The 13,145-nt window shown below is 39.6% G+C and overlaps 1 protein-coding gene and 1 non-coding gene across 2 annotated transcripts in view; both read left to right on the top strand.

Moving 5' to 3' along the window:
- FNTA (farnesyltransferase, CAAX box, alpha) overlaps window positions 1-13,145 on the top strand; it is a 51,889-nt gene that overhangs the window by 28,776 nt on the left and 9,968 nt on the right. The window contains exons 5-7 of the mRNA XM_037744747.1: window positions 643-819; window positions 6,555-6,703; window positions 12,792-12,854. Coding sequence (XP_037600675.1) covers window positions 643-819; window positions 6,555-6,703; window positions 12,792-12,854 — 389 coding nt within the window. The remainder of the gene's footprint in view (window positions 1-642; window positions 820-6,554; window positions 6,704-12,791; window positions 12,855-13,145) is intronic.
- Window positions 2,251-2,408, top strand: LOC119473776. The gene has a single exon (XR_005203000.1). It is a non-coding gene; the product is annotated as a U1 spliceosomal RNA (small nuclear RNA).

Genomic DNA, 13,145 nt, shown 5'->3' on the forward strand with positions numbered 1-13,145 from the left:
CAGCCGCGCTGGCCGAAACAGCCGTGCTGGCGACCGTGGAGCTCCTCTGCCTGGGAATTTCCTAGTCTGTGGGCAATAAAAATGTGGCGTCCACTCACCCTCTGCGCTTTCACTGGGAGCTGCAATCCTGAGCTGTTCCTAAACGGCCATCTTGGATCCTCCCCCTCACTAATAGATTTCTATAACTATTTCAGCTAAAGAAAATTATAAAAATGGAACCCAATATAAAACTCTTGTTTTTCTAGTGTAGAAACTTCTCTGTTGACAATTTGCAAGTTGTCATAGCTACTTGCCAGTGTAGCATTGAATTCAGTTCTGCTCACTAATTTGTGGAATGAGAAGCTGCTTGTGTGGTAACACTTTGCACTTAGCGAAAATTGATAGGCATGTGTAAGTAGATAATCACATTTCCTCTTGTATCATTATACAATCTAGTAATGTTTCAAAATTTTTTGACACAGTTTTGTGGTTGTTGAAGGATTACTGTACTTCCAGATGTAGTTTGAGATAAACTATCTGAATTTTTTTCTTATTGTTGTGTTATCTTTTCTCTCCATTAGTGTCTTGAGAATTAGAGATGAATTTTTGTTTCTTGTGTGTCCTCCCATGTTACCTAGACAACGTGTGCAGCTGATATTTTAGTTCTTGGATAAATTAACAAAAACTTCTCTCCCTTCTTCTCTGGGCTTTAGGCATCATAGGCGAGTATTAGTGGAATGGCTACGAGATCCATCTCAGGAGCTTGAATTTATTGCTGATATTCTTAATCAGGATGCAAAGAATTATCATGCCTGGCAGCATCGACAGTGGGTTATTCAGGTATTGCCTTTCTTGTACAGTGTTTTTCAGATTTTTTTTAACTGAACTAAGATTACTATTAAAATCTGTTTCTAAACTAAAACACACACATATAAAGATGATTGCACACAAAGTACAGGAGAATTGCTTGAACCTGGCAGAGGGAGTGAGCTGAGATTGCACCACTGCACTCCAGCCTGGTGAGAGAGTGAGACTTCGTCTTAAAAAAAAGAATTACTCAAATACTTAATTAAAACCTGACATCCTCCATGTTGGCTAACCTTTACAATCTCCTTGGATATAGTAAATTTTAAATATTTTAAAAATTGAATTGTGTCACACATTTGTTAGCAAATTGAGTATAAAAAGCCTATTTTAACTACAGATGTATTATTTGAATTAACAAAGGCATATGTTAAGTTTTTTTCATAAACTTTGGAATATGAGTTTACAGCAACTGTTCAGTATTTTACTTCTACCCACGTGTTAAAGTTTTATGCTAAATCCTGAATAGAATAGTTGTTAACTCCCACTCTGGGTTTTTTATTTTAACAAACAATTCTAGTGTTGTTTCCTGTGAATTTTTTTCTAGGGATTGCTACTTTCTGCACTATTCATTAGACCAAGAGCATTTCGCCAAATAATTAAAATTTAAAAAATTTAAAATTTTTCCAAGTTTGATTAAAGGGATAACATGTTGTAAAGGTATTCGATATTTTTACTTATTTCTGAAAAACAAATCACAAAAGCATACGTTTTACACATACGCATGGCTCTTTCCATCTACCACAAGAGATTAAGACCTAGAACATAACCAATATTTTTGAAAAGCCCCCTTAACTGGCATGCTTCTTACTGAGATTCTTATAAAAAAAAGTTTCCTATGAGAAAAGATTTAAAAAATCTCTTAATTGTGTTGTAGTTTATACATTTCTATTTATTTTATAAAGTACACATAATTATCTTGTTTTCACCTTTAATATATTGTGGTTTTATATATTTCCAATATAATTTTTTTTTTTTTTTTGAGACGGAGCTTCACTCATGTTACCCAGGCTGGAGTGCAATGGCGCGATCTCGGCTCACCGCAACCTCCGCCTCCTGGGTTCAGGCAATTCTCCTGCCTCAGCCTCCTGAGTAGCTGGGATTACAGGCACGCACCACCATGCCCAGCTAATTTTATGTATTTTTAGTAGAGACGGGGTTTCACTATGTTGGCCAGGATGGTCTCAATCTCTTGACCTCGTGATCCACCCGCCTCGGCCTCCCAAAGTGCTGGGATTACAGGCTTGAGCCACCGCGGCCGGCCTATTTCCAATATAATTTTTTAAAACGTAATGATTTCAACTATAATGAATTCTGAAAACTGAAGAAAATCTGTCTATACATTTTCGTATGCTAAATGAAAAGGAAATAACTTGTTCCAAGTAGGACATATATACATTATGTAGATTACTTACCTGGCAGGGGAGATATGATCACTGAGGTGATTTTCCCAGGATAAAGTTCATTCATTGCACTCTGGATGTGCTGACCCCTGTGATTTCCCCAACTGTGGGAAATTCGACTGCACAATTTGTGACAGGGGGACTGTGTGGCACTTTCCCCTGGTCTTCACAGTTTAAGAACAGGTTTTGGCCGGGCATGGTGGCTCATGGCCTGTAATCCTAGCACTTTGGGTGGTTTAAGCAGGCGGATTGCCTGAGCTCAGGAGTTCGAGACCAGTCTGGGCAACACGATGAAACCCTGTTTCTACTAAAAAATACAAAAAATTAGCTGAGTGTGTCATTGTGTGCCTGTAGTCCCAGCTATTTGGGAGGCTGGGGCAGGAGAATGGCTTGAACCCGGGAGGCAGAAGTTGCAGTGAGCCAAGATTGTGCCATTGCACTTCCAGCCTGGGCGACAGAGCAAGAGTCCGTCTCCAAAAAACAACAGATTTTCTCTGTTTATTTTTATTAAAAAAAAAAAAAAAAGTGAGTCAGTGGTTCTCAATCAGCAGTGATTGTGTCCCCTAGGGGACATTTTTGGTTGTTATAACTTGGGGCATGTTGCTATTGGGAGCTATTGGGGAGAGGGCCAGGATGCTACTAAACATCCCAAAATGCACAGGGCAGCCCCCCAACAACAAAGAGTTATCCAGCCTGTACTCTCAGCAGTGTCATAGCCAAGGAACTCTGGTCTATTTCTATATGGAAAGCTATTTTATTAATATTTTAGTTATTTTCAATCAGGATTTAAAGGATTCAGCATATTCTTTGATGATGTAAAATGGGTCTCTGAGGCAGTTCTTTAAAAAATATTTTATGGCTGGGTGCAGTGGCTCACACCTGTAATCCTAGCACTTTGGGAGGCCACGGTGGGCGGATCACAAGGTCAGGGGATCAAGACCATCCTGACTAACATGGTGAAACCCTGTCTCTACTAAAAATAAAAAAATTAGCTGGGCGTGGTGACACACAGTTGTAGTCTCAGCTACTTGGGAGGCTGAGGCAGAAGAATTGCTTGAACCAGGGAGGCAGGGGTTGTCGTGAGCTGAGGTTGCACCACTGCACTCCAACCTGGGTGAGAGACTGAGACTCCATTTCAAAAAAAATTTATAACATATATTAGAAATGTAAAATTTTAGTTTTAAATGTTAGTTCTAAACATGAATTATAAACATTCATGGCCTGTATGTCATTGACATTGACTGTACTAGAGCTTCTTAAGTGAAGGAATGAAGAACCCTTCTTTGCCCCCAGTCCATCACAGGTTGGATGTATTTTACTGTATTTCATGTACGTCTCATTTATATAAAAATACAGTGCCATGTATTTTATATAAAATTATACAATTTATATAAAATTTTACAATGAGGTTGTGTTCAGTAGCTCACACCTGGGAGGCCCAGGCAAGTGGATCCTGTGAGGCCAGGAGTTCAATCAAGACTAGCCTGGCAACATGGCAAAACCCTGTCTCTGTAAAAAATACAAAAATAATAGCCGAGCATAGTGGCTTGTGCTTGTGTTTGCAGCTACTCAGGAGGTTGAGGCAGGAGAATCACTTCAGCCCAAGAGGTTGAGGCTGTGGTGAGCTATGCTCACGCCACTACACTCCAGCCTGGGCGACAAAGTGAGACCATGTCTGAATTAAAAATAAAAATAAAAATGAAATATACACACACACGGAATACTACTCACCAGTCAAAATAAATGAATGATCCATACAGGCAACATCTTGAATGGATTTCAAGTGTATGATCCTTTGTGGAAAAGGGAGTCTCAGGTTTCATACTGCATGGCTCCATTGAGAGAACATCCTTGAAATAGCAAAATTATAGACGTAGAGAACGGATGAGAGGTTGCCAGGGTGAGGGAAAAGGGGGTACAGCTATAAAGGGGTAGCATCAGGCAGTTTCTTTGTGCTAAGGGAATAGTTCAGCATCTTGATTGTAGTGGTTATACTATACATGGGATAAAATTGTGTAGAACTATATTCTGTCCCCATTCCCCACCTGTACCACATAACACACAAGTGACTACATGCAAGATCTGAATAGGCTGGGCGCAGTGGCTCACGCTTGTAATCTGAAGACTTTGGGAGGCCGAGGCAGGCGGATCACCTGAGGTCAGGAGTTCGAGACCAGTCTGGCCAACATGGTGAAACGCTGTCTCTACTGAAAATACAAAAATAGCTGAGTGTGGTGGTGGGCATCTGTAATCCTAGCTACTTGGGAGGCTGAGGCAGGAGAATCACTTGAACCGAGGAGGCGGAAGTTAGTGAGTCAAGATCACTCCATTGCACTCCAGCCTGGGTGACAGAGTGAGACTCCATCTCAAAAACAAAAAAACCAAAAACATTTGAATCAAGTTAGCGTTTCCATTAACAATAATGTGCTGATGTCATTTTCTGGCTTTGGGATTGCGCTTCAGTTGGTAAGATGTTTACCATTTGGGGAATCTAAGTGAAGGGTACACAGGGCACTGTGTTACATTTATAGCTTACATGAGTGAAAACAAACAGAAACACATGTATGGAAAACACTACCAATTTTTCATTATTAGATTCAGTGGACATAAAATTATTGTTATACTGATAAAACAGCTTGTAGATGTTTACGCTCTCTTTCTATACTTAGCATGCTGGAGACTGAGAACAGTGGGAGGACACCAATCAGTGGTCCACACTAGGATCACTGAACTCCACTAGGAACTTTCACAAAAATTTTCCTTTCCTTGACGCATTTATTTTCATGATCACCTGTAAAATCGGGGACTATCACAGGAGATTCTTACTTTTTTGCTGTTAACAAATAAGAAAACTCCATTATCTTTTTCATAATGTCCCCTACTTTCGAATTATTTGTAAGTTTTTATCATTCTCTTTTAAATTATCTTTATTGGTTTTCTTCCCCCCGTGATTTTTTTTTTTTAAGACAGCTTTATAATATAAAGAATTAATATTGGCTGGGTATGGTGGGTTATGCCTGTAATCCCAGCACTCTGGGAGGCCGAGGTGGGCAGATTGCTTGAGTTCAGGAGTTCAAGACCAGCTTGGGCAACATGGTAAAACTCCATCTCTATGAAAAATACAAAAATTAGCCAGTTGTGGTGGCGCCTGCCTATAGTCCCAGCTATTTGAGGGGCTGAGGCAAGAATATTGCTTGAGCCTGGGAGATGGCGGTTGCAGTGACCTGAGATCATGCCATTGCACACCAGCTTGGGCAACAGAGCAAGACTCCATCTCAAAAATTAATAAAAATTTATATCTTGGTCCAATTGTGTGTATTTCTTTTTTCTTTTCTTTCTGTTTTTTGAGACAGGGTCTCTTTCTGTTGTCCAGAGTGCAGTGGTGCGATCATAGCTTGCTGCAGCCTTAAACTCCTGGGCTCAAGCAATCCTACCTCTTCAGCCTCCTGAGTAGCTGGACTGTAGGCATGTGCCACTATGCTCGACTGATTTTTTAATTTTTATTATTTTTGGAGACAGAGTCTCACTTTGTCCCCCATGCTGGAGTGCACTGGCTCTATCTCGGCTCACTGCACCCTCCGCCTCGGGTTCAAGTGATTCTCGTTCCTCAGCCTCTTGAGTAGCTGGGATACAGGCATCTGCCACCACGTCTGGCTAATTTTTGTATTTTTATTAGAGACGGGATTTTGCCATGTTGGCCAGTGTGGTTTTGAACCCCTGACCTCAGGTGATCTGCCTGCCTCGGCCTCCCGGAGTGCTGGGATTACAGATGTGAGCCACCGTGCATGGCCTGCCTTTATTATTTTTTGAAATGTGGTCTCCTTATGTTGCCTTGGCTGGTCTCGAACTCCTTCTTCTTCAGCCTCCCGAAGCAGTGGAATTGCTGGTGGGAGCCACCACTGTTGGGCATGTATGCTTCTCTCCATGTATTTTAATGTGATTCTGTCATGTATGTGCACTTCTGAATGCTGCCCTTTTACTTTGATATATTAATATCAAGTCACATGAAATTTATATCTATACTATGGTCACTTATTCTCTTACTAGTGAATTTGGTGGGGTTTTCCCCCCAAATTTTCTTTGATGTCTTTTTTACTGCTTTCTGTGTATGTCTTTCCAGTCTCTATCATCAGTTTCGTACTTGTATCCCCCTCTATTTTCTTTATTTGCAGCTGTCGCTACCTTCTGAATTTGTGATAAATCCTGTGTCTTCAGTTCTACCTTCCTTGTTGAAGCTTTATTTATTTTTATTGTTCATAAATAATGGGACATTGCTAATTGGATGGTTTTTCTAAATTTTTCCTTTAGGAATTTAAACTTTGGGATAATGAACTGCAGTATGTGAACCAACTTCTCAAAGAGGATGTGAGAAATAACTCTGTCTGGAACCAAAGATACTTCGTCATTTCTAACACCACTGGCTACAATGATCGGGCTGTATTGGAGAGAGAAGTCCAGTTAGTAATCTTCTTCACTTGCTCGTTCATTACAAACATCTTTGCATGCCTACCATGTCTCAGGCACTGGGGATATAGCATATCAAGATCCTACCCCATGGAACTAAAAGAGGACAGAGTACTGAGTGAAACATACAATGATAGATTTACAAATAACGTAGTGTACCTCTACTTGTAGTATCTTCAGTTTCTCAAAATATTGCTACTGGAGATTGAAGAGAATTCCAGTGTTATGGGGTATTGTCTAAGAAGATTTATTTTAAGACTATCTCATTAAATTCTGTTGCATTTTAGGTAATCATCCCCAGATGCCATTTTACCCTAATGCAGGATTTGGGACTGGATAAGTTTTGGTTGTAGGGGGCTGTCCTGTGTTTTGTAGAGTGTTTAGCAGCGTCCTGTCCTTAAGCAAAAATGTTTTCAGACATTGCCAGCTGTCCCCTGAGAAGTGAAGTCACCCTCAAGTTGAGAACCACTATACAAAGAGCTATTATTAGAGCTAGAAATTCTGAGTTGGCATCAATTTCTATGTTGTATCCATAAACATTAGTAGCCACGATTTTCTGACCTTACTTGTCCATTGGATCTGAGTGTCTGTTTCACAATTTGAACAGGCTTACTGTTTTTAGAGCCTGATGAGGTGGGAGTCATAATTTTAGTATAGACGTGTTTGAACGACTGTTGGGCGGAGCTGATTTGTATGGTGCACCTGCCTGTCATCCTCCAAGCCCTTGCTTTTGCCTGGATTGAGGCAGCTTGCCCTTATTTTATCTGCTCTATACAGGATTCTGGTGACTTGAAATTTATAAAAGGCTTCAATCCATGTCTCACTTTAATGCCCTGCTTTGGGCTTATGTCTGGAGCACACACTACCCCTCAAGCACACTTTATGCTTGCTTTCTACTGCTCTCCTATATAAAGCATACCTGGTTTTATGAGCCTTGCAGATATTATGGTTGGGTTTTTAAAATATATATAAGTTGAAGATTCGTGGCAGTCTTGCATTGAGCAAGTCTGTCAGTGCCATTTTTTCTAACAGCATGTGCTCACTTTGTGTCTCTGTGTCATGTTTTGGTACTCCTCAGTATTTCACATTTTTTCATAATCATTATATCTGTTTTAGTGATTTGTGATCAGTCATCTTTGATCAGTCATCGATTGTAATTGTTTGGGGGTGCCACAAACTGCACCCATATAAAACAGCAAATATCACTGTTGCATGTGTTCCCTCATCTTTCTCCTTCACCTCAGGCCTCCCTATTCCCTGAGACACAACAATATTGACATTAAGCCATTTAACCCTGCAATGTCATCTGAGTGTTCAAGTGAAAGGAAGAGTCACAGCCTCTCACTTTAAATAAAAAACTAGAAGTGATTAAGCCTAGTGAGGAGTGCGTGTCAAAAGCTGAGATAGGTCCAAAGCTAAGCCTCTTGCACCAAACAGTTAGCTGTATTGTGAATGCACAAAAAGAGTTACTGAAGGAAATTAAAAGTGCTGCTCCAGTGAACACATGGACAAAACAGCATTATTGCTGATACGGATAAAGTTTGAGTGGCCTAGATAAAAGATCAAACCAGCCACAACATTCCCTTTACCCAAAGCCTGATCCAGAGGAAGCCCTTATTCTCTTTAATTCGATGAAGGCTGAGAGAAGTGAGGAAGCTGCAGAAGAGAATTTGGATGCTAGCAGAGGTTGGCTCATGAGGTGTAAGCAGGACGCCATCTCCATAGCATGGAAATACAAGGTGAAATAGCAAGTGCTGCCGCAGAAGCTGCAGCAAGTTCTCCAGAAGGTCCAGTTCAGATCACTGATGAAGGTAGCTGCGTATAAACAGAAGATTTTCAGTGTAAACAGCCTTTTATTGGAAGAAGATGCCATCTAGCACTTTTCATAGCCAGAGAGAAAGCACTGCTTCAAAGCTTCACATAGCTGGCTGAATCTTGTTAGAGGCTAATGAAGCTGGTGACTTTTAAGTTTAAACCGGTGGTCAATGACCATTCTGGAAATCCTAGAGCCCTTAAGAATTATGCTGAATCTCCTCTGCCTGTGCTCTGTAAATGGAACAACAAAGCCAGGATGATAGCACATCTGTTTATGGCATGATTTACTGAAAATTCTAAGCCCTCTTTGAGGCCTATTGTTCAGAAAAATTTCTTTGAAAGTATTATTGCTCATATTACTGCTCATTGACAATGGACCTGGTCACCCAAGAGCTCTAATGGAGATGTGCAAAGAGATGCTGTTTTCATGCCTGCGAACACAACATCTGTTCTGCAGCCCTGGATAAAGGAGTAATTTTGATTTTAAAGTCTTACTGTTTAAGAAATACATTTTTTAAGACTATAGCTGCCATAGATAGTGATTCCTCCAGTGAATCTGCGCAGTCAGTTGAAAATCTTCTGGAAAGAATTCACCATTCTAGATGCTATTAGGAATATTCATGATTCACAGGAAGAGGTCAAAATATTAACATTAACAGGAATTTGGAAGAAGTTGATTCCAGCCCTCATGATGACTTTGAGGGGTTCAGGACTTTAGAGGAAGGAGGAATTGCTGCTGAGGTGGAAACAGCAAGGAAACTAGAATTAGAAGTGGAGCCTGAAGATGTGACTGAACTGCTGCATCATGATAATACTTGATCAGATGAGGAGTTGCTTCTTACGGATGAGCAAAGGAAGTAGTTGCTTAAGATGGAATCTACTCTTGGTAACAACGTTGTGAACATTGTTGAAATGACAACAAAGGATTTTTAATATCTTGACTATTACCTAAACTTAGTTGATAAAGCAGCCGCAGGATTTGAGAGGACAGGCTCCAGTTTTGAAAAGTTTTACTGTGAGTAAAATGCTGTCAGCATCACATCCTACAGAGAAATCTTTTATTGTTGTCTTATTTTAAGAAATTGCCACAGCCACCTCATCCTTCAGCACCCAGCACCCTACCCTGATCAGTCAGCAGCCATCAACATGGAGGCCAGACCCTCCACCAGCAGAAAGATTACGACTTGCTGAAGGCTCAGATGATCATTAGCATTTTTTAGCAATAAAGTATTTTTAAATTGAGGTATGTACATTGTTTTTTTAGATATGATGCTATTGCATACTAGACTACAGTATAGTGTAAACATAATTTATGTGCTGGGAAACAGAAAAGTCGCGTGACTTGCTTAATTGTGATAAAATTGCTTTATTGAGATGGTCTAGAACAGAACCTTTGATATCTGCAAGGTATACCTATACTGTTAATATGGTAGTGACTAGCCACATATGGCTATTTAAGTTTCAATCAGTATGATTGTAAAAAAATTAAAAATACAGTTCTTCCATTGCACATGTCCTATTTCAGGTGTTCAGTACCCACATGTGGCTAGTGATTACCATATTGGACAGCACTTGTCAAAGAACATTTCCATCATCACTGGCGGATTTATTGAACGTTACTGGTCTAAAGATTGACCAGTTAAGAGTAACAAAGTATTTTAAATATTGAATATAAAGAGTTTTGAAAATGCAAATTTTTAGCCTTTCCAGAGGCAGATCACTGCCTATTTCACAACAGGCAGATTGTATTGTCAAAGAGAAACAGAAATAATTACCCAAGAATCTAAAAGAGCTTCCTATATTTAATATTTATTTTCCTTTTAAGATGGGTAAAGGAAGTATTTAAAATGTTAAGAGTAGCTGTAGGTGTCTAGAATTTACAGTTTGTTAACTTTTAACTCTAAGCATACAGATAGATGTGCATAATTATTTTTGTCATCTTTTTATTATAAAAGTAATGCAGTGTAGTTATGGGGGAAATTGTACTAAATTCTATAAAGTAAAAAGTCAAAGTCTTTTACTGTTCTTCATCCCACATCCCATTTTCCAGAGTGAGCTATAATTGGGTGAATTTCCCCAAACTTTATAAATACACTTGCAAACATTTATACACAACAACCTAGATAATAATGTTACAGGCATTGCCTTTTCACTTAATGTGTCATGGCCCTTTTTCTAGACTGTGAGTGCATAGTCTTCTAGTACTACCAATAACAGCATTTATCAAGCATTTATACTATGTGCCGCTAATTCTAACAGCTCTCTAAGACACTTCATGAAGAACTTGAGATTCTAGGTAATTCTGTAATTTGCCTAAGAGCACATTTTATGAGGCCAGGAGCCAGGATTTGAAGCTAGGGAGCCTGACCTCAAAGTTCATGGGTTTGTTTTGTTTTGTTTTCCTAAGAGAGAGGGTTTCACTCTGTTACCCAGTCTGGAGTGCTCGCTGCTGCCTTGAGCTCCTGGGCTTAAGGAACCCTCCCACCTCAGCCTCTGAGTAGCTGAGACTACAGGCATGTGCCACTGCTCCCAGCTAATTGTTAAAATTTTTTGTAGAGGTAAGGTCTCCCTATGTTGCCCAGAATGGTCTTATCTCCTGGCCTCAAGCACTTTCTGCTTTGACCTATGAAAGCGCTGGGATTACAGATGTGAGCCATCATGCACAGCTAAAGTTAATGTTTTAACCATAAAAATAGGTAATGCTTTAGTACACATATATGTAAATAAAAATTTAGATATTGCCAACATGAAATTAAGAATCTTAAACAAGGACCAGCTAAGACCCGGAGGGACATGGTTTCGCAAAGAATTGGAAACATTAAGTCATGTAAAAGTAGTTGGAGAAATATTTTTGTAATGTTGAATTGAGTTTATTATTACTCTGTGGGAAAAAAAAAAATCTTAATAGTAACAGCACTGCAGCAGCACCAAGACTACCAAGCTTTAGTCAGTGACTCACTCATCTGAGCAAGTATGTGGTGAAGCAAGTTCTGTGGCTCCCTTAGGATTTGTGGTAATCAGGTCTGAATTATATTTTATCTGTTTAAGGGGAAGACAGAAGTATGGAGCACCCATTTTGACAGAATCATGTCACAGTTGACTAGTCATTTTGCTTTGGAATATAAGAAATATATTCTTGTGTTGGTTTTTCATTTTTATTGTTTGCCTATATAATTTCCATGCTGTTTTTTAATGATAGCTAAGATTATGTAAATTGTCCTATTTCAGTGACTAAGGATTTGTTGGGATATAAGTAGAGCGTAGACTGTTTTCCCAAGGGTGCTTTACCAATAAATGGGAAGTCTCCTTCTTTTAGCTGATGTTTCCTTCAAAAGGAAAATTTTCCATATTATTTGAAGGAATTTGTTTTCTTTTCTTTTTTTTTTTTTTTTTTTGAGATGGAATTTTGCTCTTGTTGCCCAGGCTGGAGTTCAATGGTGTGAACTTGGCTCACTGCAACCTCTGACTCCTAGGTTCAAGTGATTTTCCTACCTCAGCATCCCGAGTAGCTGGGATTACAGACATGTGCCACCATGCCCGGCTAATTTTGTATTTTATTTATTTTTTTAATTAATTAATTTTTGAGACAGAGTCTTGCTCTGTTGCCAGGTTAGAGTTCAGTGGCGCAATTTTGGCTCACTGCAACCTCCACCTCCCTTGTTTAAGCAATTCTCCTGCCTCAGCCTCCTGAGTAGCTGGGACTACAGGCGTGTGCCACCATGCCCAGCTACTTTTTGTATTTTTAGTAGAGACGGGGTTTCACCATGTTGACCAGGATGGTCTCGATCTCTTGACCTAGTGATCCACCCGCCTCGGCCTCCCAAAGTGCTGGGATTACAGGCTTGAGCCACCGCGCCCGGCCCTCTAATTTTGTATTTTTAGTAGAGACAGGGTGTCTCCATGTTGGTCAGGCTGGTCTCGAACTCCCAACCTCAGGTGATTTGCTTGCCTCAGCCTCCCAAAATGCTGGGATTACAGGTGTGAGCCATTGTACCTGGCCTTAAAGGAAATATTTCATGTTAATTTTTTTCCCATTGTAAATTGAAGCTTTTAGATTAGTTATGTGTCCTTCCCTAGAACTGAATTGACAGCTGCAGCCTTGAGAGATTCTCTGATTTAAATATGACCTGGAGAGGTGCCACAGTCCACTAAGAGATATGCTGACACAAGTGAAAGTATGTTTCCAAAGCTGTGCCACAATCTTACTAAAACTGTGTCTCATCGTTGCACTGTTCTTTTAAAATTGTATATACATTTTTCTTGCAGATACACACTGGAAATGATTAAACTAGTCCCACATAATGAAAGTGCATGGAACTATTTGAAAGGGTAAGAGGTTGTTGTTTTATTATTTAAAAAAACAAAGTGGCTATATGATATGTCATGGAGTATATTCCATAGTCAGATTCCAAAAGGATAGTAAATAATTTTTCATTTTTCTGGACCTAAGAGCAGAAGTATAACAGCATTATGGAAACTCTGGAAAAGTGCCTTCTACCCTTCTCTGCACCTCCAAAACACCTGCCAACACCATTTGCAGAATAATCCACCAGTAAATAATTCCATTTTAATTGTATTTATGAATATTGTAGTCTTTTTTTTTTTTTTTTTTTTTTTTTT

The sequence above is a fragment of the Cebus imitator genome, unplaced genomic scaffold (assembly GCF_001604975.1).
Source record: "Cebus imitator isolate Cc_AM_T3 unplaced genomic scaffold, Cebus_imitator-1.0 Scaffold183, whole genome shotgun sequence".
Lineage (NCBI taxonomy): Eukaryota > Metazoa > Chordata > Mammalia > Primates > Cebidae > Cebus > Cebus imitator.